Genomic DNA, 24,374 nt, shown 5'->3' with positions numbered 1-24,374 from the left:
GTCGTGAAGAATGTAAGCGAGTTGGCAGCCGCGCGCGCTATATTACGAAGTTTCACTTTCATACATATTTGTTTTGGCCCCACTCGAAACTAGTCATTTACCAAAAATGTTAGCCTCTCGCTTGAATCTCCTGTTGCCCCGTTTATCCTGGTTGCGCGGTTACTCTACGACAGTGGTGGGCCAGCAACAGCAGCGACCGGTGCCCACGGAGTTCTCCGTACACGACCCTCTGCAAGCTCACGCACTCATGGAGCAGTGTATCCTAGTGGACGCAAATGACCAGGCCATTGGGGCCTCCTCCAAGGCAGACTGCCACCGAGTGCATCCAGAGACGAAAGATGTTAAGCTCCATCGAGCCTTCAGTGTTTTCCTCTTCAATTCCCAGGGCGAGATGCTAGTGCAGAAGCGATCGTCTCACAAGGTGAAATCTTGAGGAATCCGTTTTTAATAAGGCCCATAATCAACTATATTTGTAGATAACCTTCCCCAACACCTACACCAACGCCTGCTGCAGCCATCCGCTTTATGAGATTGAACAGGAGCGCAAGGAGAGTAACGCCCTGGGTATCCGTATTGCTGCCCAGCGGCGACTCAACTACGAACTGGGCATTCCTACCGAGGAACTGCAGCCTCAGGACTTTCGCTACCTAACCCGCATCCACTACGCGGACACAGGAGATGGCGTGTGGGGCGAGCACGAGATAGACTATATCCTGTTCCTGCAGAAAGACGTGACGCTGCGTCCAAATAAAAACGAGGTCAGTGAGGTGCGCTACTTGCGGCGCGATAAGATCGACGAGGCGGTGGCCAAGTTTAGTGCCCCGCTGACACCCTGGTTCTCTCTGATTCTACAACATCGATTGAAACTCTGGTGGGACAATTTGCATCAGCTGGAGAAATTTGAGGACTGGAGTAAAATTCAGCGCTTTTAAGTGTGCTAACCAACCAAAAATACACGTAATGACGTCTCAAAGCGGCTTTTTGTTCGTTTGGGTTTCAAATTCGCTTTATTCAAATGGAAAATAGTGTGTGTCTGTGTGCGGACAATGGGCATAAAGCGGATTTTATGCAACCTCCGCGGGTCGATCAGTTCAGTACAACGCTTTGTATATGTAAATATAACAATATATAGTTTGTATAGGCGCAAGATATTCAATATGTTTCATAGCCTAACTAATGGGTTTGTATGTTGAATATCATATAAATATTTAGCTTTTAAAATGATCACATTACGTTTCTCATAATCATCATCGTCATCGTCGCAACAAGAATAAATATGTACAAAAGTACGACTACAGGCTAACAGAGACACGAACTAAAAGTATTGATTCTAGCCTAAATACAGAAGAAACAAACAAAAGACAAGCTGCAGCACTTAACATTTAAATCTATCGCTTCGGGAGCGAGTTCGAAGCGCGCTTCGAGGCGTGAAGTGCTGACTCCGTGCGAATCCGGAGTCGACGTTCACGAGGCACCACCTTGGCACCGTTTCTATGGGTACTCTAGTAAATAAAGCAATTGCTCGGAAATTCCAACAACTTACAGCTAGACCCTGCAAACTTCGATCGATAGATTGCACTATTACGGCAGGGGGTTGAATATATAGTTATATACGTCTACGTACTTTTCGCATGCAATGGGGGTCGTATTTGTGGATGTGTGTATGTGTGGGGATCAGGAAAGCGCATTATCCTGAATTCGATTAGTGGTTAAGGCACATTGGTATGAGTCTATCGTGAATCTCAGGCTCGTTCAATCTATAGAGTTAGGGGTTTAAAGCTGCTGGTTGGCACACGTTGTCGTTCAGTTCCATGCGGCTCCGTTTCCGAAACTGTTTCTAGGACAAGCCAAACAGTTTCAGGGCATTAAAGGCGGTGGCCAAAGCCACCTCGTCCGGGGATTTCTTCATGAAGGCAGCTATCATCTCCACAATGGCGGGCAAACTGCACGGCTCGTTGCGTTGGAAGGTACAATATCTAGAAAGTACTTTGAACTATTAGAAAATTTACCTATTATAGAACATGGTAATTCGCCGACCTGTGTAAGTACAACAATGAACGTTCGGTGATGCCAGTCTTTACGTGTTGCGGCAGCTTGGAAGCCCTTGTGTTTGGGTACATGAACGGAGCATCCGTCTCCACCAATAGTCTGTCCAGCGGCAAAGTGCCGTCCTCCAGCAGGCGGCGGACGCCAGTATCGGATTTGTCCTTGCACAGGTAGCCCGTCAGGCTGATGTAGAACCTGCGCTCTAGGTACTTAAGCGCCTCCTCCGCGGTGCCCATAAAACCTCTGATGACCACAGGCGGCAGATTCTCGAATCTGCGTGGGGTTAAAAGTTAAAAGTTTGGTAAGCCAGATCTTTGGCTCTTACTTGTCAAGTATTTCGAGTAAATCGAGCTGAGCCGACCGCTCGTGAATCAGCAGAGGTTTATTTAGCCGGATGGCCAGCTGCAGCTGCTTGGCGAAGATCTGCTTTTGGGCGTCCGGTTCGGAGAAGTCCCGCTGGTAGTCCAAGCCACATGGACCAATCGCCACGCACTCCTGCGCCTGGGCGATGTGCTCCAGGTCGAACCACGTGGCCGGCTCTTCCACGATGGACTTTGAGTCGTGCGGGTGAATGCCAGCAGTTGAGTAGATTATGTCGGGATAGATGCGCGAGAGGCGCAGCGCTTCCTTGCTCGATTTGACCGAAGTGCCGTGAACCATTAGTTTCTGAACACCTAAAAAAGGAAAGGCGGGAGAAAGTTAGTGCAACCTGCACTGGGCTACAGACTTATGTAGAAAGAGAAAATAGTTCACTTCTGCTACTTAAAGATCAGATACTCTTATCAGGTTTCAACTGTTTCCCTTTGAGTCAATGTGTTCAATGAATTCATTTTTTGGTGAATAACAAACCAAATAAAGGGTTATTTACATTAATTTAGCATTAATCTTTTACAAATACATATTTATAAAGTTCCGTTGAAAAGCTAAAGTATACGCAACATACTGGTTACTGCATTTCCGGGTCTCAAGCAACCATCCCATTAAATTCGTAATGCCTTCTGCAAGGGCACATACGAATATCAAAGCATAGGCACACTTGTTGCTCGGCACTAGCCCGACCTTCTGGCTGCCTGGGTGTTTTCGCACTGCCCGGGCCTTTTTAATTGCATATTCTTGCATATGCAGTATCCGTATCTCACACACAAACCTGCGTCTCTGGCTCTTTGCACCACGGAATCCAGATCACGGCTATACTTTTTGTTGGTCAGATTTGCACCCACGTCGATGACGATCAGGTTCTCAAAGCAGTGCTTCATGTCTAACTCCAGCTGATCCTCCAGCAGCGGGGCAACGGGGGCCACCACCGCCTCCTGGGGCGTCTGTTGATTGGGGTCCATGTTCTGGATCGGATTCTTGGACCTATTATCGACGAAAATAGCTTATGACGCAGGCGATGGATTGCTGGGCTGCGACTGTGTGCGTGGGTAATTCAATTAGCTTGTCTTTGGAGGGGCAAGGAAACGCAACGGCGGTGATAGCCGTGAAATGTGGCTCTACTGAATTTGTTGCAATTTGGAAGAGTTGACCAATTCGGCAATTAATGGTCTAAAAGTAAAGAAATTTTAATCTAAAAAACAATCCCGACACGAACTACAACTGCTGGCTAGAGTTGAACAACGTCCTTAGCACAGGTCAGTAAAGGTATTTCACTTTGCTTGCAATCGATAGTTGGAATCGATACCAAATACCAAATTATATCGTGTTTGAATTTAAATGGTTATCAAAATCGAACATGATCTAATAAGCTACTGCCAATTATTTAAAATTAATATTTCTATTTTAAATAATAGAATTTAAAACATAATTGGTAACAGTAAAGGACAAATAATTAATTATTACAGATTGCCATTCCAGAAGTCGGGTTGCTAGCTGCAAATATTCATAGTTTACTTTTTTAGTGCTTTAAATCATACCCACACACACATACCGCCCTCCACCATTACCATATTTATACCCGTTACTCGAAGAGTAAAAGGGTATACTAGATTCGTTGAAAAGTATGTAACAGGCAGAAGGAAGCGTTTCCGACCATATAAAGTATATATATTCTTGATCAGGTCCGTCCGTCTGTCCGTCCGTCTGTCTGTCCGTCTGTCCGTCCGTATGAACGTCGAGATCTCAGGAACTACAAAAGCTACAAAGTTGAGAGTTGAGTTTGTCGATTGATGTTGCCACGCCCACTCTAACGCCCTCAAACCGCTTAAAACTGCCACGCCCACACTTTTGAAAAATGTTTCGATATTTTTTCATTTTTGTGTTAGTCTCCTTAATTTCTATCGGTTTGCCAAAAAAATATTTGCCACGCCCACCCTAACGCCCACAAACCGCCAAAAGCTGCCACGCCCACACTTTTGAAAAATGTTTTGATATTTTTTCATTTTTGTATTAGTCTTGTAAAATTCTATCGATTTGCCAAAAAACTTTTTGCCACGCCCACTTTAACGCCCACAAACCGCCAAAAACTGTCAGTGTTGAAGACTCTTCTGCGCACTTCCACTAGCTGAGTAACGGGTATCAGATAGTCGGGGAATTCGACTATAGCGTTCTCCCTTGTTTTGCATTGAAAAATAAACGTACAATTGATCGGGTTTGCTAATAACTTTCCATTATATTCTTTCCAAACACCAGCAAGTTTATTTAACTACTACAACGATCCATTGTAATCGAGTGCAAATATTTGTTGTTCTTATCAAGAAACAAAGGTTTATACTAGCTCGCGGACGAGCTTGACAGTGAACTCAAGTTTCATAACTTGCACTCGCTCAATCCCCTGCTCTCTGCTTCGGCATGCCGGTGTTCCAACCGACTGAATCTATTCGTGTCTTCAATGGGCGGGCAGATGCTCTAAACTGGGAAATCATTATAATAAACTCTTCATACCGGGTATTTAGAGCGACCCACTGATCATTCGATCATTCATCAGATTCCCGAGTTTTTGATGAGCCCGTAGGCACCACCCAAATTCCTGTCACACCACCATCACATCCTTGGAAGCCTCCCGACAGCAGGCTTCTCCGATTCCGTCACTGGACGACGACAACCCGATACAACTATGAATCAACGCAAGAGGTCTGGATAAATTACTGGCTCTTTCAGCAGTTAACCCAAGTTCAGTGACTTTATTTAGACACCTGTCTCTTGGCAGTTTGATACGTTTTTGGCAAGACTAAAAAAGTATATGTCATATGCAATTGTTTCGAAATTTCTTTTTATCTATGACGTACGCTTTATCTTTTGGGGAAATTCTTAAAATTATTAACATAATCATGTCTGGGGTAGATTGACAACTTAATAGATAATTCCCAATACTGCCAGGTAAGAATGTCGTTATTGGAATTAATTAGATTTTTTTTTTGATTTGAAGTAATCATTAATCATTCCTGAATAATAATTTCCTATCCATGTTGACCCCTAATCGAGAGATAATCGTGCGGGTGTTTGTCTAGGTAAGTTTTGCTAACATTAAATATTGTTATTCTTGATGAACAAACGGGTTTAATAGAAAGGCAGTTTAAAGGTTGGGGTAACCAAAAACCAGTTTACAACGGTTTCTAAGTTAAGATAAAAAGCGACCTTGTGCGTATTTTTCTTTTAATTAAAATTTTCGATTATTATTTGTTTGCACTTCTATTGAAACGAAATTGGTGTATTGGCTCAGCTCAAAGTGCCAACCTAGCGTTCGTATCAAAGTACTTCAAAAGCGTTCACCAACCGGCTTGATAATCAGCTCCTTTATCTGAACGGTTGGGGGCGTCTGGATGCAATAGGACACAGCATCGGCTATATCCTCCGATCGCAGCATTGGCATGCCTGTGGGTTGCTCCCAAGAACCGACTTCGAAAATTTCGGTGGCCACGACTCCAGGGCTGATGCTCTAAAATCGGACATATGTATGTATATACATCATTAAAAGTACTTATGCGCGCTTGATGAGCGTGCTTAACTTGCCGTAATCTTAGTTTGGGTGCCCTTCTTATTAAACTCCTGGCGCAGGATTTCGGTCAAGGCTGTGATCGCGTGCTTGGAGGGCGAGTACATGTTTAAGCTAAAGCCCTCCACAGCCGGAACTGAGTGACCCACCACACTGTTGATGACCACCACATGACCGTCGTTCACCTTGCGGCGCTGCAGCGATAGGAACCATTGGCGGGTGCACCAGGTCACTCCCAACACATTTACGTCCAAAATGGCCCGCACATCAGCGGAATTTTCCGGGTCCGTAATGTCCATTTGACGTATGATCCCGGCATTATTGACAAGCACGTCGGCACCACCCAGGGTGCGATCGATCCAAGCGAAGGTATCGATGACCTGCTGCTCATCGCTGACATCACAGGGACGGGTGTGGAAGCGAGCAGCCTGATCGGCGGGCAGGGAGGACCTTATGTCCTGTAGGACCTTCTCCCTCCTGGCCAGGCCCACCACTACCATTCCCTTGGCCACCAGATCCCGGCAGCAGGCTTCTCCGATTCCGGCGCTGGCACCAGTGACAACGGCAACGCGATTCAACCAGCGGTTCATGGCACCTCTGTTCGATCTGACTTTCGAGTGAAGACTAGTTTCAATCTCTACTACTTTATACCCTACATAGATGTTAATCGGTTATTAATAGGCGGAGCTTTTTGGTGAAAAGTTTAAGCACAGATAGCATCAATAAGTCTAGTTGGATGGGGTTTTCAAGAGCTGAGGAGCTGAGCTGAAATTCTCAACTGGAATTTTTTTTTATTTCAAGATAGCGGCACCAATACCACTTATGATCGTAATCTATGGATCTATGGATTATACCCATCAAGAACATTCTTCAGTGTTATTTCGTTTTGCTTTTAAATACATTTGGCCCAAAAGTATTCTACATTTCTTGTGTTATTTATTATTCCATCAAACTTTTAGAGTATTTATTAAAATTTGTATTCGAAATCGATTGTAGTCCATTTGCATAACGTAAATGATCCTCCAATTAAGTTATTACCCCTGAAGTTTAGTTTGTATTTTTATTTATTATTTCTGCTAACATGCATGTATCTTTGGTGTTAGTTCTATGCGATAAATATACATATATATGTATGCATTAACACATATATTTACATATATAATATTGTGTTGCCTTTAATGCCATTCTTTCGGTTTAACTGGTTAATGCCCGATCACTTTTTAAATATTTTATGTTAGTTTGTATTCCGCATCGGTAAATAACGAACATAATGCACATGCATGTGAGTATGGGTATGCTCTACGTTTTAAAACTTTAAAACCTAAAGTTCAAATTGGGGTATTCGATAAATATTACTTTGCTTAAATCAGCCTGCTCGCAACGTTCGGGTTCTTTCTTCTTTAAGTGGAATCAAAAGCGGGAAAGAACATTCTATTGCGCGCCCTTCGTACTTGCAGCATATAATATGTATGTATTTATATAAATGTAAACTCTTGTTTACTAGACGATGTTGTTCGCTTCTGTGGATGCTAGCCACATACTGCTAACATATGAATCGCTAGGCCTATATAAATATATGTTTGTATATTTGAAATATATTATTGATGTTCCTCATTGTAGATTCTTGCCTTACACTAAGCGCTGGAGTTTTGAACGGGCTGTGCATGTGTTCTACTTTTTCCACTTTTGGATCGGGGTCTTAGCTTCCCGAGTCTGAACAGAGAACGGTAGGTACGACTAATCTAAATCTCTGATCAAATCATTCTCGGTTACACCAAAGCCAAGCAAAACTCTACCGATCAGCACCTAATGCAATCGAAGTATATAAAGATATATAACGTATGCTTTATGCTTGATATATTCTGTATACATATAAATATTTACTTGTTCGTTACTTGACAGTTATAAAATTTTGGCTAACAATAAAATTGCATAGTTAATCGTTACGTTTAGTTTCATAGTTTTACCATTGATTCTGCCTCCTTGCGCTATCCGTTAAAATTTTATTTCGTATAGTTTAAAGTTTATTGGTGTTTAGTGTTTAACGAATTTGAGTTCGATTATTGTTTGCTTCTTTGTTAGTTTGTAGTGATACGTTTAGTGCGAAATCTTTGACTGCTTTGTGCTCACTTAGCGGACAACCTACTCCTTCGTCCTGCTCTAATCCTAATCTAGCCCTAATCCCTAGACTACTCCATCCCCCCTAATCTACTCTGTCCCAGCATGGTCAAGTGTTACTTTGTGCGCGTTCGATGCCTCAACTACCTCTGCTGCCTCTGCCCATTGATACCGAAACACCGAAATATCGAAATAATCGGCGATTGGGCGATAACAAAGCTTGGATGGTGTGCCAATCGTTTTCGTTTTCACTCGGCTTCCGGTGCATTGCGTCTACTAACCCATTTCCGCTGCCGCGACTCAGTTGTGTAAAATTCTAATAAAATTGATTATTGTTGTTTGATAGATACACGGCGTACGCGCAGACATACGCTTGTATTGCATATTGCTTATTCCAAAATCAATATAAATATATATGTATAAATTGTAAGAATTTCCATACAAAAATTTAGTAGGTACGTTACTTTAGACCTCGGTGTTATCTCATTTTGTTTTGTTTTCGTTTCTCAACTATGATACTGGACTTGCCCGTTTCACTCACGTTCGCCGTCGTACAAAAAGTTTAGCTAAGCTATTTTAACCCCTTCGATTCCCACATTGTTCCGCCCACTCTTAACCAAACTTTTCGATATAGCAAATTGCGAGTACAAACAATCTTAAAACTGCGTAACGGTACATATAGGTATTATATAGCCATAGCCAAGGAGTAGTTCCTATCTTGCGTAGTACCTCTGAAACACGTATAAAACATCTATTACCTATTAGATCTGTGGGGAGTGTCTTCAGTGTATTCTATATTCTGTTTTCTGCATTCTGTGGTGTCTGTGTGTGGAGAAGTCCTGTTGCTCGAACCCCGTGTGGCATGTCTGTTCCTAGCTAAGCGATCTCTGATTAGATATACCCACCCAGAATTGGTCCATCCCGATGTCCGTCCCCACTGGCACTCCATCCCGTCCACTAAACTATTCCAACGACGTTGACGGATGTGTGCGGCACTGCCTAGTGACTAATTCTGAACCCACCAGCTCGCCGACTTGTATCACAATCGTAGGCCTATCACTCGACTTTCATTTGACCCTGTCTGACTATCTGCTATAGAAATCTGCTAAGATTTCCTTTGTGGTTCGGTAAGTTTTTGGTATCGTTGCTTTATTTTGTATGTTAGGTTGGGTCGATTTGTTAAGCAATAAATCCTAGGGGTTTGTGTGATTCAAGAACGTATTAGAGCACATCTTATTAACGAAGGTAAACCATCTTAATTATGCTTTGAAATTGCTGGATTACATAAACCCCTAATGTAGTTCATCCCACTTGTTCAACTGAAACCGACCCACGCATATGGTGGTTGGTATCTATCTACCAGAGTTAGGAGCTCGTTTAACCCAATGTTGCCTGCTCGTAGAGATCCGCATTTCTGCGAGGAGAAGTAGAGCTGCCGTAGCTGAGCTGCGAGTCGGTCTTCTTCAGAATGGAAACGTGGTGGGTGGGTGCATCACCCGTCCGGTTGGCCATGAGCGAATCCTGTTTGTGGAGCAGCCCGCGTCGCTGGTCTGCGAAGGAGATGACCGAGTCCTGCTTGACCAGTTGATGGCGCCTTTGCTCTGGTCGCTGGTCCACAAACGAGATCACCGAGTCCTGCTTCACAAATTTCTGCCGCTTATCGAGCAGGGAGCTCGGTGTAGCGCCCTGTCGCCGGCCAATGTCCATAGAGACGCTATCCCTGTCCACTAGAGTGTCGTTCAGACCGTGTCCCGCCGCCCGTCGAGCCTCCATGTAGGACACAATTGAGTCCTGCTTGGACAGTGACACCTTGGAGCCATTGCTGTCCTGCTGGCAGAGGGGTCGCCTTATCCCGGAGGCATCGCTGCAGGAGCTCTCCTGCTTGATGAGGAACTGACGAGATCCGTGAGAGTCCTGCTTGAGCAGCATTTGCTGCGACAGGTTGCTGTCCTGCTTGAGCATCATGTTGTGGCGCCGCAGCGAGTTATGCTCGTAGATGTAGGACACCGCGTTGCCCTTGCTGCTCGGACTCTTTCTCGAGCTGTTCTGGTGGTAGTGCGAGGACTTCCGGGTGCTGGTGGTGCTGGAGGCTATGGCCACGTTGTCGTAGTACCTAGGTGGTAAAATCGAAAATTCAATTTCACATTAATGTTTTAGGTCTATAAATATTGTATCTGTATATATTAGGTCAGTATATTTAGAAATTAGCTAACCTGAGGCGTCCGCAGCAGCTGCGCGACTTTATGATGGCCGCGAATCCGCGTCGGTACTTCTTGTTCACTGAGTAGAGGATGGGGTTGATGCAGCTGTTCGAGGAGCCCAGCCACTGGGCCACCGGCATCACCTTCTTGAGGATCTCGAACTCCTCCTGCGAGATGTCCGAGCCGAACTTGATACGCGCAAAGATGACGTAGAGCGGCAGCCAGGACAAAACAAACAAGATCACCACGGCCACCAGCATCTTGATGACCTTCACCTTGCTCTTTTGCTGCATGCGGTCCATTTGCGCGTCCTTGGACTCGCCGGGTATGGACCTCGTGGAGACCTTGATCCAGATGAGCACGTAGCAGAGCGTGATCAGGGACATGGGCAGCAGGTAGCAGGCCACCAGGTTGGCTAGGAGGAAGTACAGGTTCCCATCCGTGCCCGGAGGCCACACTTCCTGGCAGAGGAACTGCGGCTGCGAGTAAGCCGAGACCAGGGCGTCGGAGAAGACCTCCTCGGCGGGCACCAGGTCGAAGAAAAGCAGCCAAGGGATGGTGGTCACCAGCGCGATTACCCATATGCCTATTATCATGATGCGGGCCCGTCGCTTTGTCATCTGCTTCAGGGGCCACCAGATGGCAATGAACCTGCAAGAGGGGAGTCGCAACAAAGGGGATTTTTACCAAATAGTCAAAGAAGGAGTCTTCTTAGGAGCAGGAGAAGGAGCTCCGGCTCCGGCTCCAGATGCCGCTGACGGCTCTGAGCCGTCAAGGATAATGGCAATCATCAAGCTGTCGTGTCGAGGCGACGATGACGATGACGACACCGTTTCAACTAGGAGGAGCAGCTCGGCATGCAAATATCTCCGCTGATTAATTCGCACACGCAGGATGCCAGCAGCCATCCTTAAGCCTTTTTCTGCTGAGTGTTCGCTTTCCAATCTCGACTATTGAACCCGCCTGCTGCTCCTGCTCCTTTGCTGCAAAGAGCGGGGATGGGAATCCTGGAGCAGGGGTGCCATTTTTTATTCTGCTTGCCATAATGAATTGTAATTTGAATAAGAGCTGCGAGGTAGCGAGACGAGTCGGTATGGGGCCAACAACAAGTTCAGCATTTTTCATTTAGCTTAGTGCAGCCGGCTCATTGTGGCGCCCGCTCAGTGGTCATAGACAAGACTTGTCCCGGACCAACTGTGTGTCTGCTCCTGGCCCGAACCATGTAATTACGTGCATTGTGCTGGTGTATTGGACTTGGACTTTGGGTCGTCGCCTGCGTCTGTCCGCCAAAACATTTGGCAGATAACACAGCGGTAATTCCATTAGAGGGCGGCCAGGCCACTACCCCAGAATCCTAGTCCTCCGACTCCGGACTAAAAATAGCCAGCTAAACAATGTGGCCGAGAACCTCATCTCAACGAAAAAGGTGGGCGGCCTGGGGACCAAACAAAGCTGTCCGCAAAGCCAATAATCAAATTGTCATAACGTATATTTATAGGAGAACAAACCAATTGCATTTGCATAATTTGCCCATGCGACTTCTACGGTCATAAATCAGGCGAGAGCTTAATTGAGTTCTTTTGGGAAAACAACGCACTCGGAAAAAGTAATCAGCTGTATTCGTTGGTTCAGTCTAATAGCAACTAAACCTCTAATTTGATGTTGAATCTTGGTTAAATCATATTGATTACTCTTCTGATGGTCTCAACAATTTTATGAGCTTCAAAACCAATGTTTCGCCTTATGCGTTTTCAATTTATTTATGATTATTTATAAAAAAAATAGCCTTAAAGATAAAGCTACATTTTTATGTACTTTGGGAAGACTGTTGGCTAAAAATGAAATTACCATTATTATGTTGGTAATCACGGTAATTGTCCATTCTCCTGAGTACCATCTCTAACGTCTAACGTCATCTCTGACGTCAGTTTAGAATGGTTACCATAATTATAAAGCCACAAGGTTTAAATGACTTGACAAAATCATTCTTGAATACAAGACTACATAGCACATTTTCCGAGTACAACTGTTTTAAAGCGCATAATAAGACGCATGTGTATTAATTTAATATTTGCCACACTATCCCGTGTTTCTGTCTAGATCCACGTGGCTTTATGGCTCTTATTTCGCTTCCTACTGCGGTTACCCATACGCACTGTTGACATTTGCGACGAAGACGCGAAAGCCGCAATGCCAGCGCCGTAAAGACCCAACTATGTTTATAAGCGAGTAAGCTGTCTTATAGACTTTATGATTATACGCCATCCAGTTATATACGCATACGTATTCAGACAAGAAAATACCCTAATTAAATGACAGTGGCATAAGTATAAATATAAGTATAAGCAAGTGATAAGCTAAGTCGAAGGGGCATTATGGGCCCAGCATCCCAAAGACTGTGGAGAGATTTAAGTTTCATGTTACAGATAATAAATCTTAAATTTCGATTCAGTTTACGATGGCTCGTAAAAGGAGAAAACCGCAGCAAAACAACTGGATAAACGGACATCGATGGCGCTGGACTCGGACTTCGACTGGGTCTTGGAAGTGGATGAGGATGTGGATTTGGACTTGGACTTGGATGGGTTGGCATTAAGCGTGGGCGGTGGCTGATATGCGGGCCTGTGGGTGACCAAACGATGAAGTGATGCGCTATGCCTTTGTCCCGCTGGCTGAAAAATGACAGTGGCAGAAACAGAAGCCTCTGGCCACAACTCCTCCTCTGATTGTGGTCAGAAATTGATATAAATGGAAGTGCACATAAAGCGACGGGCGACTGGCAAGCCTTATTGTCCTTGGGGCTATGACTGGCACACGTCGAGGGACTTCAGCATCACTTGATAAATCAGTTGACCGCGACATTTGCCGAATTTATCGCTTTTTTATTCTTTATGGGCCAGGAAACGCAGGGCTGGCACTTTGATTCCTGGCGGCCAACCACCAATGGTATAAATATTATCGGTAACGCGGCTAACAACATTCTAGGCAATTGAAAATGCACAAAAAACGAGAAACATGAAATTGATTGTAAGCAGCGCCTAATACGGACAAGGTGAGCCATAGAAGCATATGATGAACTTGATCTTGAGACGACTGCTCCACTGACTCTCCTACATAACTGCCTTACTGACCAGTTTTCCCCGCAGCCGATTGCATTGAGTGGCGCTTACTTTCGGATCGGTCGCCTGGTGCAAACTACCTATAAAAGCCGCACTCGGAGCTCAAGTTGTCACCAGTCGACAATTAGAAGTCATTAGCCTAGCTACCTTCCCAACTTTAGTTATCCCGCCAAAAAACACCGACTCAAAATGTTCAAAGTTGTGAGTATCACTGTGCAGGAGAAGTTCTTAAAAGTCTAAGTCCAAGCATCGAATACTTATGATGTGAATATTAAATTATCTTGCTCTATCGCATGTTACAAAAGAAATCCAGTGCAGTCCTACAATAGCTGTTCGTTGTTCACCAAAAATCCAAAGCAATGAAAAATATTCATTTTAATTAAATTAATTTTCATACCAAGTCTTTATTTAAACACATTAAAGCCTTATTAGTCAGCTAGTCAGTTGTTAGGATCGGGTTTATCTTACCGAGAACGAGTTATATGTGTTGTAAAGTCTGCCACATCTAACCAATCGCACTGCCGAGTGGCAGCCACCTGCTGCTCCGTCTAATGCCACTAATGCCACTAATCAGGCTAATCCGTGAACTCTGATCCGCCGCAGCTGTTCGTTCTCGCCGCCATCGCCGCCTCCCAGGCTAACGCGCATCCCGGAGTGGTGGCCGTGGCACCCGTGGTGGCGCACCCGGCGGTGGTCCACACGCCCATCATCCATCATGGAGCCCACTCGGTGCACTCGTAAGGCCATCCATTTCCAATCTGCTTATCGCACCACCGGACCACTCATTCATTTCTTTTCTCCCCTCCCTCTCCCAGCCATGTTGTTCATCATCCGGCAGCCGTCAAGGTCATCACCCCCATCGTCCACAAGCCCGTGGTGGCGGTGCATGCCGTCAGGCCGGTGGTTCCCCTGGTTCCAGTGCATCATGCCGCCCCCGCTGTCGTCGTGCATCATTAACTGCAGTGAATACGGTCCAGTTTCAATCCCTTTCCCGTTCCCGATCCCGATCCCCACCAGACCCAATCCCTCCCTGAACCCCACAACCACGATCCCACAATAAAAGTTCATAGCCACGTAATTGGAGAGAGTGTTTTCAACTTACCTGTCCAGGGAAACGGCAATCAGGCTGTAGACAGAGGCTGCCACGGAGACACCTTGTATGTAGGGCACAAACTTGCACATCAGCCATCCGAGCATCCAGGCTGCGAGTTCCAGCGGTTCGCGAATTGGAAGGGGGAGAGGAGAAAAGAGAGTGGGAGGTGAGTATATTGGTATATTGGTTATAAACAATGCTCAAATTATGCTGAGTAACTTTCGGTCGCATTGTCCTTGCTGGTGGCCTAGCAATACACTGAAGAAAACCTGAGGGCCTATGAAAACTAAATAGAGTTTAAGCTTTATTAAAATCCCCCAAAAATCCTAACCACGAATAGCAAATTAATGTGGCTAGCCGACTATAATATTAGGTATAGTTTTTTTTGGTCAATATATCAAGTGGTAAAGGGCGTCATAAGTCAGACCATTTACCCTATTGCTTAGCCTACAAAATAATGAAAATATTATAAAACCATAACTATTAATGTTAAGGATACGAAGTTAAAAATGCAATTATAATTCATTTAAATCTTGAGTACCTACAGTATACAGCTGGGAGATCATCGAATTTATACAAGCTAATGGAGTTCTTTGTAGCTCCTGATTTTCCCCGAGTGCACTGGTGATGGTTATGGTGGAGGTGATGGTGGTAGTAGTGGTAGTCACGGACAGTTGACTTCGAGTTTTGGTTAGCGTTCAATGCTTCTTGTCATTGCCGCCGCCCACGTTCCCGTCGTTGTTTGCTGACTGAGATTTATGTGCTGCATATCATTCATAATTTGGTGACAAGTCTCAGATTGCGCCCAGCCATCGGAGTGGGTGGGGCAGAATGTGGGGTCCTGGGAGCAGAGCATTGTTTGCCTAGACCCAGACCACAGTGGACCGCAGGACTGCCTAACTTAATTTGTATTCCTTTTACTCCATTTTGTGGCAGGAGATGGTAAATGGAATACACGGGCCCTACTTGCGCATAGTTCAGCGTTATGAATTTTATGCTAAGAGGCATAACTCACTCAGACACAAAAGGTTATAAAGCATACATGGGCGTTGAAAAGGAGGGAAACCCCCCAAGGTTGATGACAGTCGGGCGGAGAAATTCGCCTGGTTCATGACATATTGAATGGCAATTAAACAAGTGCAAGTGTGGCCCACACATCATTAGCAGTTAGCAGTTAGCTGTTTGGCAATTTGGCACAAGGAGTTCACGCAGTTCAATGCTCGACAAGGAGACGCCTCCTGCGTCATGGGGCTCCTAATTTCCTGTCTCGTTCGCCTGTCTTATCTCGATTTGTTGTCGCTTTTTATTATGCATACGCACCGTAAGCCGCCGAGGCAGTCCAATAAAAGCTAACTTTAATATGATTTGGCACATAAAAATATAAATATTATTGGCGCTGTGGCGCTTCGTGCAAGTGAACTCTGTGGCTGTGGACAGGTTCTGGACAGGATCATGTGTGTCTGCAGGGTCTGCAGGGAAGACATTCACATCCTCCCGCCTGGCAAACAATCAACAGTGTGTACTCAGGACAGCAGCCCCAATGGGTTTTTCGGTTTTATTCCTCCGATTTGAAATGGCTTTCGGGCAGACCTGCAAGTGCAACAGACTGGATCCGAGGCTATTAATGCGAGTGTATTTGGCCACTCACTTGATATTATGCTGATAAGGGTGAACTTTGATATATGGCTGTCTGCGGGAGCTCTTGACTGGGCAAACTTTAGCTTTCAAGTTGCTTGAAAACAATTTAAATTCAAATTCGGTTCTGAAATGCTTCATCACTTGCGGGCCACCGGATGAGCAGTGCCACAGGGTGAACTTTTTCAAAAATACATGTTCTCCCCACTTCCCTTGGACAAATAAACTATCTAATTGTGTATGCAATTCTATTAGGACAGGCGAACGTGACTAGGATGGTTTGTCTGGGATTAAAGTTTGCATCAGTGCACTTTGGCAGTCAAGTGTCTTAACCAAGTTAATATTTTGGTTAGCTTAGCGCAGTAAAGTAACTTCTCGATAATCCCAAACAAACAATAACTTTTTAGTAAATATGGAAAGTATTTTGACAGGCTGAAGCGTTCTACACTGTTCAACTTATTATATTGTTCAGCTTACTGACTTGGAGATTAAATATGAAATTGGAAAAGCCACTTTTTCCAACTAACGAGAAACGTTGACATTTAAAATGGGTTTTTTGTTTTATCAAAACGACTAAAAAGGAATAATAAATATTTAAGGAACCGCAAACTCCGCATTTCATATAAAACAAATAAATCTATAGGTCAAGGTCTAACAATTATGCCGGCAGCTATTTTTAGATACCACAAGCACAGGGAATATATGTTTATTTCTAAGAATACCCAGCCGTACGAAACCAATCTTTTATTAACCCCAACCTTTAGGCTACATTAAAGTGTTACACAAACATAATTGCAGGTACCAAAATAACCCTAATTGACTTGCATGACGGGGCAAACCAGAAGCTTCCTCTGGCATTACCCATTTGAGGCCTTAAGTGAAACCAAACCCCCACGGTTTGTTCTGCAAACATCCAGTCATCCCGCCATTGCGCCAAGGTGAGAATGGGATGGGTGTTTGATCCGACTTGGAGTGTGTTTGACATGGCAACATATGGAAAACAGACGCCTCCATTTATACGCGAAGGCTGGTGCTCAATATTGATCAACTACAGGAGATAATACCAATCGATACTCAGGCTTATCGACAGCCTTCGATTGTGGGTGGTGGGTTGAGGTTGTGGGTTGTGGGTAGTTGGGTGATGGCGCCCCATCAGCCCTTAAGAAATGTCAAGTGCGCCCTAAGCCTTTTATTTTTTAGTCTCTTACCCTCCTTTCAGGCAGAACTTTTGTTTTTCGGTTGCGACACAGACAAAAATATTGGTGGTGTGGGTGTTGTATGATTTTTAAAAAATGTGATTAAATTTAAAATAATTACATTATTTGGTAATTTTCCTTTGAAACATTGAAAACCTTTTAAGGCTTTTTATTTATAATTGTTTATTATTGTTTCTAATTAATTCCCGCTTAAATATGAACCAGCCGGATATTTTTTTGGTGTAATTATTACTTGCTCAATTACAAATTTAAGACGTGGTAAGAAACATTATGTTCAAAGAATAATTTCATCTTAAAACTCCGATTAAATATATGTTCTATGCGGCTTTAATATGTCCAAGAAAGCTTCTATCTCCGAATCTGTGATTGTGTCCTCTGTGTAGGCGAAGTGGATTGGATTATTCCGGGCATTGCGGATTCGTTCCAGTGGCGGGATTGTCAGGCACGGAGTTGGATCGTAAAGTTAATGAAATAATCAGGCGTGACAAATCCGCAGGTTTGGAATCGGGAGTGTGAGTGGGCGTGAAGTGGAGCGGTGGAGTGGAGTGGAGTGGCCATGGAAAAAGCATAACATAACACTTCTGGCAAATGCGTTATTGTTATGATTATCGCCGCGGCGTCACGTCCTGCGGCGACTTCTGTGGCAGCCCTTCGAAACAATTGAATACCACAGCAAGTTCGCAGAAAAATGCGCGTGGGACTCGGGGTGGAAATAGGAATTGGAATCTGAATCGGGGAACCTCGAGGTGATATATGGGATTGAGGGAGCCAAGAGGCTGCAGATTTTAGGTGGAGGGGACAGAGGTTAGATGCCATTTGTCGACGGCACGTAGAGACTAAATTAAAATACAATTGGCGAGCTAAAAAATGACTTCATCTGGGATAGGGAAACAGAAATGCGGGAGGGTCTGCTACCAAGTTACGCATACGCCGCGTTCGCCCAGCACAAATCACGTGGCCCCTTAATGAACAAACTGGCAACGTGACTGCAAGACTTAGCCAACGGGAGATGCGGATCTAAAAAGGGCCGTAATGATAACGATTTCCCATTGATAAAATAGGACAACAATGGCCATAAAGCGCCATCTCAGACAATTGCCGTTCCCGTTGCTGTGGCTGTTTCTTTTGCAAGGATATCCTTCGTCTCAAGGCGGCATCGTTGCTGGGAAATCAATTCATTTCGCATTTTATTGGATTTCGAAGCACACACATAAATAAGGGCCAGCGCCACATTCCCACCACCAACCACCTCCCACCTCCCACCACCCACAAGCCACCACCCACAAAGTCTACAGGCCCAACCCAATACAGGTGCCCCAGCCCACTTCAACCCACAAAACCCCACGCACACACACCCACACACACTGGCACACTCGCAAGTGTGTGTGTGTATAACCCTGACTATTAGGTTTGCCAAGCGAAATATTTAGGTCAATTCATCCAGCCGCAAAGAGCCTTGAATGCAAACAACCTTCCATTGCAATTCTGAGGCTTGAAGGTGTGCTTAGATAATAGCGCTGCCAGCGGCGATGGCCACCGTGGGCGTCGCTGCCAGCTGCGACTGCGGCGGCGGCGGTGGCAGCACCGACGTCGTTTTTGACGGCTCGAATTTGATTTCATATAATTCATTTTGGTGGCAAAACACGGCGACCATTCCACAGCCCGCCCAGCACAAGTAGTGGGAACTATTCGACAGCAATGTGAAATGCTCGATGTGCAAGTATGCCAAACTTCCAAGCTCCCACGCACTGTGCTACACAAGGAGAAAAAGTGTGTTTGAGGACAGCCAACACAGCCTAGAGGACAGTCGTGAGGAAGAAGAAACACAGCACTTACACTGGTAACGATTATTAAGAGTGTTCGAAAATAAAAGAAAATTTAAATTTAAAGCCAAGAAATGTATGTTCCCTAAACCATATGGATTTCTTAATCATAAAAGAAAATAATGCGTGAAACTTTCGTTTGTAAATATTGTGATACACATGTGAATAGTCGGCAACGCATGTTTCTTCCCCTGCATTAGTGCTATTTCACCGTTGTCGCTGGGAACTCGTTGCCTTCGTTTTAGCTTCAGCAGGTTGTCGAAAGTGAATAGGAATGTGAGTGGGGTTCAGAGTTAAAGGGGCGAGCATTTGCCACCCCAAAGGCTCCAATGCCAGCGGGAGGGCTGCAATTTGTTGTGACTGGCGTTTTTGCTAGGCATCGACGGCTCAGCTGAAACTAAGACATGCCCAACGAAAACTTCGGAGTGGGCGGCCAAAGGGTGCTCCATCCAAACAACCATTCAACCATCCAACCATCTAGCCCTACCATCTACCACAAACCACCCACCACCCCCAGTGACCCAGTAAGAGCTGTCGGCCCTGCGCCCAGCTTGAATTTGTGAAATTAGGTCAGTTTTGTGTCGATGATCCTTTGGGCCACCCCGAAAAGCAGCCACCAATGCACCAACACATGCACAGCAGTGGGCACACACACGGGAGTGAGAGCGGGCGAGAGAAAGCGGAGAGAGTGCGCAGTGACACGGACACAAATACGGAGACACGGACACTGATACAGATACAGATACAGATACAGATACAGATACGGATACAGATACACAATGCAGGCGGAGGTAAACTCATTCACTTTTCGCCACTCGCTTCATTCGTTTCTGGCGATTCTCACTCGGCAGCCTTCGTTTACTACATTTGCCCCAAAGTGGGCGGCTCTGGGGGGAGGTATGGGTTGGGATCAAGTGCAGTGCCGAGCTGCACTGAAAAATACATTTGATGAGTCCCAAAGCGTTTGCAGCTTTTTTACTGTTATGTAACATTAATATTCAGGTTAACAAATAATCAGGCAGATACGAAAGAGTATTTACATAAATTTAAATAAGCTTTAACTGTAATATTAAAATAAATGTTTACTAAAAATGTATTTATCTATAAATTGGAAGAATCTTGCAGCGTTAGGAAAGAACTTTTAAATAAATAAAAAATTTGAAAAAAATAAACTTAAGAATTACATTGAACAGTAGTAAATAAGCATTGTCAGCATTGGAGAAGTGTTATAAAATTATCATTATTATAGCTAGCCTATTTTCATAAACTTGTATCGAAGAAGTGTAGCAGCACAATTAATTTAACAATGTTTCTAGTACTCCAACATGTAGTCTTGCGCTTTTGTAATTTTGCCAGTGTATCGCTGTATAGCAACAAGAAAGGGAGAGTTCTCACAGGGCGGAGCCACTTAATTGGCAACACTTGGTACAACCTGCGAGCCTACGACCTGGCATTGGGATTTGGGACTAGGGACTTGGAACTGGGACTGGGGTAGCCATCGAAGGCAAATTGCAGTGAAGGATGGAGCTTGCATGGCGTGCTCCACAATCGGAATTTGATTTACCAAGGATTTCGATCATTTTTCCATGTCGACGGCGATTTGCATAGACATTTGCCAACCTGCTCACCTTGTCGTCCAGGTCTGCGACTATCAATTTGGATGTCAGTCCTCTAAGTTCGTTACGAATGCAAGCGGGGAAGTCGTGGGAGGGAAACCGACTGGGGGTGTAAGACGGCAGACAGGGACAGATAGATGGATAGATGGACGGGTGGATAGGCATGTCAGGGAAATTTATTTAAATTAAAGCATACAATTATGCGTAGCCTCGATTATCGGGTCGTTTGTGGGTCGTCTCTGGGATTTGCTGGAATTGGCCTCTAATTAAATAGACACTTGTTCTTTGGCCCTGGCTCCCAAGGAAAAAGTACAAATTAATTTAATTGGGTGCGAACATCCGTTGCTACAAAAATCTGCCACATTTCTGGGGAAGTACACTGAATAAATTTATCTTTCTGGCTCGACTATTGTTTCGTACTGCGTGCGATTTACTCCTTTGATTATATGAAAAACTGGTTTTTGTCTTGGCAGTCTATTTTAAAAGTTATAAAGTTTATGGTGGTCAACCATTGCTGAAAGCCATTAATTATTGATACTAACGCTTGGCAGTTTCCAGATGCGTCATTGTTATGTCTTTTTTGTGCATGTACTAAAAATTTGGAAGAAGCCAAGGAGTCTGGTACATAAAATGCAGTTTGAAAATAAACGGAAACCCAGTGTATGTCTGTGGAAAGTAAATATAACAGAGTAATAAAATCCCATCATTTTTTTTCAGCAGAAGTATGGGCACTTTCGTTTGGACATTTATGCCGACATTAGGTCTAATGGGGGTCCATTACACTTGCCCAAACATATCGGTCACATTACGCATACGCAGCGTAAGCACGCAGGAGCAACAACTTTCGTCAGTGCCATTTGGCAGGACTTTATCTAAGCGGCGATTAATTGCAGTACATAAATCGGGCTAATATGCAGAACAAACAGAAAAACTTCGGCTTCTCCCTAGCAGCTAATGTCCCCCCCAGTGGCAAATAAATCTCGTCGGCATCTTGCGGAATTAAAGAGATACTTACGCACAAAGATGTTGCCAATCAGAGTGGCTGGCAGGCAGAAGACAATGACCAGGATGTCCGCAATGGCCTTTCGTTGAAGAGGGGGAATGTAAATTGTATTTCAAATTAATGGGGTTCGTCCACGAGATTTACGGGTTCCACCCACCAGATTCACAATGAAGTAGTTCGTCACCGTCCGCATGCGAGGAGCCCGCAGGACGACGGCGATCACGAAGCTATTCCCGATGAGTCCCACCAGGAAGACGACGATGTAGGCCACGCAGTAAACCATGGACATGGCCAGCGAGTGGCGGTATAGTGGGTCGAACCCGAAGTCCACGCTTCCGTCCAGCTGCTCCCACCGGAGGGCACTGTCGTTGTACGACTTGGTGGCCGCAGCCGCCGAGATCAAGCTGGTGGTGGCCGGCGATAGGTTCAGCAAGTTGGAGTAATAGGTGGATGAAGTGGCGTCGGCAATAGCCAGGGACTTGCTCGCCAGCGATCCTCTCGCAGAAGCTGTTGTGGTGGCCGCCAAGGTGGCTAGAAGCGAACTGGCCGCCGGAGCCACCGTGGCCGTGGCCGTAGTAAGAACCGTGCCCAGCAGAGTGTCCGTAATGGCGCCGTTACTCAGCTTAATGGCACTCGATGCGCTCAAGGAGCTGACAGCACTGCTACCACCTACACCACCTACACCACCTCCACCACCGCTACTACTAGTGCCATTCAATTCGTTGAAACTCAAGAGGTTCTGCAAATCGACGAAATTATGCGTGAAATTATTGTAATCCCCGGCGAGGGCGGCTTCCTCCATTGTCTCCGCGACGATTTTTCCAGGCGCCATGGTCGGAATGGGCATGGGTACACTAGTCGTTGTAGTGGGAACGTCGCCACTTGTATGGCTTTTATGCTTTCGCTTGCGAATCCGCCCGCTGGCTGCCATCATCAAATCATTCGGCCGTCTTGATTGGGCGGATGGCACTTTCACTGGCGCCTCGCTTTCGCTTTCGCTATCACTATCTGTAGTCGTATCTCGAATCTCGAATCTCGAATATCGGTTACTTTAGAAAAGGTCTATAAAAATGGCATCGTCACTTGGCATTTTGTTGGCTTGTGTAGGATATGCAGGAAGTTTAGTGGCTTTTGGATTTGAGAACAGTATTTAATTAACACTCATGTCCGCACAACATCTCGTTTATCCGGGGATTGTGCTGCGTTTGCCATGAAGTTGCACAATAAATGCCGTTTTCTAGAAACTCGCTTTTAGCGCCCAAGGATCCTTTCGTGTTTTTTATTTTTATTTTTTTTTGGTTGAAATCACCTACAACAGTTTGTTGCCGTTTCGGATGCGAGTCCGAATGCGGAATGCAATGGCTGGGTCGTTCGTCAGCTGGTTGACGTTGCCTTGGCTGACATTACGAAAAAGTCGGCGGCCCAAGGCCTCGTGTGCATATTTCAGATAAGGCCAGATGCTGGGTAAATGCAGCTGGAGGGGATTGGGCATCGGGCATCGGGCATCGGGCATAGGAGCCAAGAGCATCGGCTCAGGGACATGGTCACCGCCGCATTTGCAACACATGCGCGTCGCTAATTAATTTTAATGCCCGTTCTGCCATTGTTTGGCTGCTGTATTGGGGGAAATTGAAAAGCCAGGGAGCGTGCACTTTGACCTCAAAAAATCGACACACAACCATCGAACCAACGAGCAATTGAGCAACTCAATAGCAGCGCATAAAAATTCCATTAAGCACAACTGCCAAGCGCACGCAGCACTCTTCGATTGAGTGCCAAAAAATTGCCAGTAAGCATTGAAACAATTGGTAACAAACGAAGCCAGTGCGACATTCTTTTGTGCGGTTCCATGGGAGTGTCCACATCAGACAAACTGGCGACTAAGGACCCCTTGGCACACAATTCAAACTGACCACGCTCAGCAAAAAAAAAATAATGCATTTACAATGCCAATGTCTTTTAATGAAAAGAGACTTTCAAACCCACCTTCTTATTTTCAAAGCCTATAGCGATACATTTTAATTTTAGTTTTTTTTTAAAGTTTATCAGTTTGTCAAACAGATGGATTCCTAATCTCAAAAGTGTAATATCTACACAGTTCTGACAAAAATGGAAGTTTTAAAATATCTATGCTTGCAATATAGCAAGGAAATTATTAAAGTTATCAATGATATATTTAACCGCACAAAAGCAGAATACTGCATTTTCATAGTATACTCTTAAAGTTGAAAGAGAAGTGCAATCAGTTTGGAAGTTTTTACTGTTGATACTAAGTTGAAAGTGGACTTTTTGCGTGTAGCTCCGCAACTGGCGTTCCTTTCGGAATTGGATTGGGACCTTTTTCAAGCGTGAAAGTGCTCGGGACCTAATTGAGCTTACATGCCTGCTGGCCATGTCGGAGGCGATGCCAATGCCGATATGGTCCTTAACGTGGCCCCATGGCGCAATGGGGCGTAAGACCAAGTGTCAACACCGAGACAAATCGGGCAAACTAATTAAACTGAGGGCTGGAACAACGCGAAGCTGCAAGAAGCAGAGCAGCAGAGCAAGAGCAGATGCAATTCCTTAAGGA

The 24,374-nt window shown here is 44.9% G+C and overlaps 4 protein-coding genes across 4 annotated transcripts; 1 reads left to right on the top strand and 3 right to left on the bottom strand.

Annotated features, from left to right (window-relative positions):
• The first annotated feature begins 6 nt into the window (after positions 1 to 6).
• LOC122622149 (isopentenyl-diphosphate Delta-isomerase 1) lies at positions 7 to 973 on the top strand. Its single transcript, XM_043800371.1, has 2 exons — positions 7 to 421; positions 477 to 973. Exons 1-2 carry the CDS (start codon positions 107 to 109, stop codon positions 930 to 932), a joined length of 771 nt encoding a protein of 256 aa, XP_043656306.1. The 5' UTR covers positions 7 to 106; the 3' UTR covers positions 933 to 973.
• An 11-nt stretch (positions 974 to 984) lies between these two features.
• Positions 985 to 3,673, bottom strand: LOC122622148 (3'-5' ssDNA/RNA exonuclease TatD). Its single transcript, XM_043800370.1, has 4 exons — positions 3,194 to 3,673; positions 2,372 to 2,720; positions 2,038 to 2,319; positions 985 to 1,976 (listed from the first exon to the last, which is right to left on the bottom strand). The coding sequence occupies exons 1-4, from the start codon at positions 3,381 to 3,383 to the stop codon at positions 1,838 to 1,840; spliced, it is 960 nt and encodes a 319-aa protein (XP_043656305.1). The 5' UTR covers positions 3,384 to 3,673; the 3' UTR covers positions 985 to 1,837.
• Positions 3,674 to 5,623: 1,950 nt separating this feature from the next.
• Positions 5,624 to 6,612, bottom strand: LOC122620740 (farnesol dehydrogenase). Its single transcript, XM_043798343.1, has 2 exons — positions 5,995 to 6,612; positions 5,624 to 5,920 (listed from the first exon to the last, which is right to left on the bottom strand). Exons 1-2 carry the CDS (start codon positions 6,565 to 6,567, stop codon positions 5,741 to 5,743), a joined length of 753 nt encoding a protein of 250 aa, XP_043654278.1. The 5' UTR covers positions 6,568 to 6,612; the 3' UTR covers positions 5,624 to 5,740.
• A 2,860-nt stretch (positions 6,613 to 9,472) lies between these two features.
• Positions 9,473 to 22,736, bottom strand: LOC122622387 (neuropeptide SIFamide receptor). The gene is made up of 5 exons (XM_043800792.1): positions 21,960 to 22,736; positions 21,815 to 21,881; positions 14,518 to 14,617; positions 10,309 to 10,947; positions 9,473 to 10,208 (listed from the first exon to the last, which is right to left on the bottom strand). The coding sequence occupies exons 1-5, from the start codon at positions 22,734 to 22,736 to the stop codon at positions 9,473 to 9,475; spliced, it is 2,319 nt and encodes a 772-aa protein (XP_043656727.1).
• Positions 22,737 to 24,374: the final 1,638 nt, after the last annotated feature.

Source organism: Drosophila teissieri, chromosome 3R (genome assembly GCF_016746235.2).
Source record: "Drosophila teissieri strain GT53w chromosome 3R, Prin_Dtei_1.1, whole genome shotgun sequence".
NCBI classification, from domain to species: domain Eukaryota; kingdom Metazoa; phylum Arthropoda; class Insecta; order Diptera; family Drosophilidae; genus Drosophila; species Drosophila teissieri.
Note: the sequence above shows the minus strand (reverse complement) of the source record. Positions and strands in the feature narration are given on the sequence as shown.

Coding starts and splice junctions, on each gene's coding strand:
- LOC122622148 (XM_043800370.1), bottom strand. CDS start 3,383: ATGGACCCCAATCAACAGACGCCCCAGGAGGCGGTGGTGGCCCCCGTT. Junction 2,721..3,193: donor GCAAAGAGCCAGAGACGCAG/GTTTGTGTGTGA, acceptor TTCCTTTTTTAG/GTGTTCAGAAACTAATGGTT. Junction 1,977..2,037: donor TCATTGTTGTACTTACACAG/GTCGGCGAATTA, acceptor AGTACTTTCTAG/ATATTGTACCTTCCAACGCA.
- LOC122622387 (XM_043800792.1), bottom strand. CDS start 22,736: ATGATGGCAGCCAGCGGGCGGATTCGCAAGCGAAAGCATAAAAGCCAT. Junction 14,618..21,814: donor GATTGGCAACATCTTTGTGC/GTAAGTATCTCT, acceptor TGGAACTCGCAG/CCTGGATGCTCGGATGGCTG. Junction 10,948..14,517: donor ATTGCCGTTTCCCTGGACAG/GTAAGTTGAAAA, acceptor CCCCTCTTGCAG/GTTCATTGCCATCTGGTGGC.
- LOC122620740 (XM_043798343.1), bottom strand. CDS start 6,567: ATGAACCGCTGGTTGAATCGCGTTGCCGTTGTCACTGGTGCCAGCGCC. Junction 5,921..5,994: donor GCACCCAAACTAAGATTACG/GCAAGTTAAGCA, acceptor GTCCGATTTTAG/AGCATCAGCCCTGGAGTCGT.
- LOC122622149 (XM_043800371.1), top strand. CDS start 107: ATGTTAGCCTCTCGCTTGAATCTCCTGTTGCCCCGTTTATCCTGGTTG. Junction 422..476: donor AGAAGCGATCGTCTCACAAG/GTGAAATCTTGA, acceptor CTATATTTGTAG/ATAACCTTCCCCAACACCTA.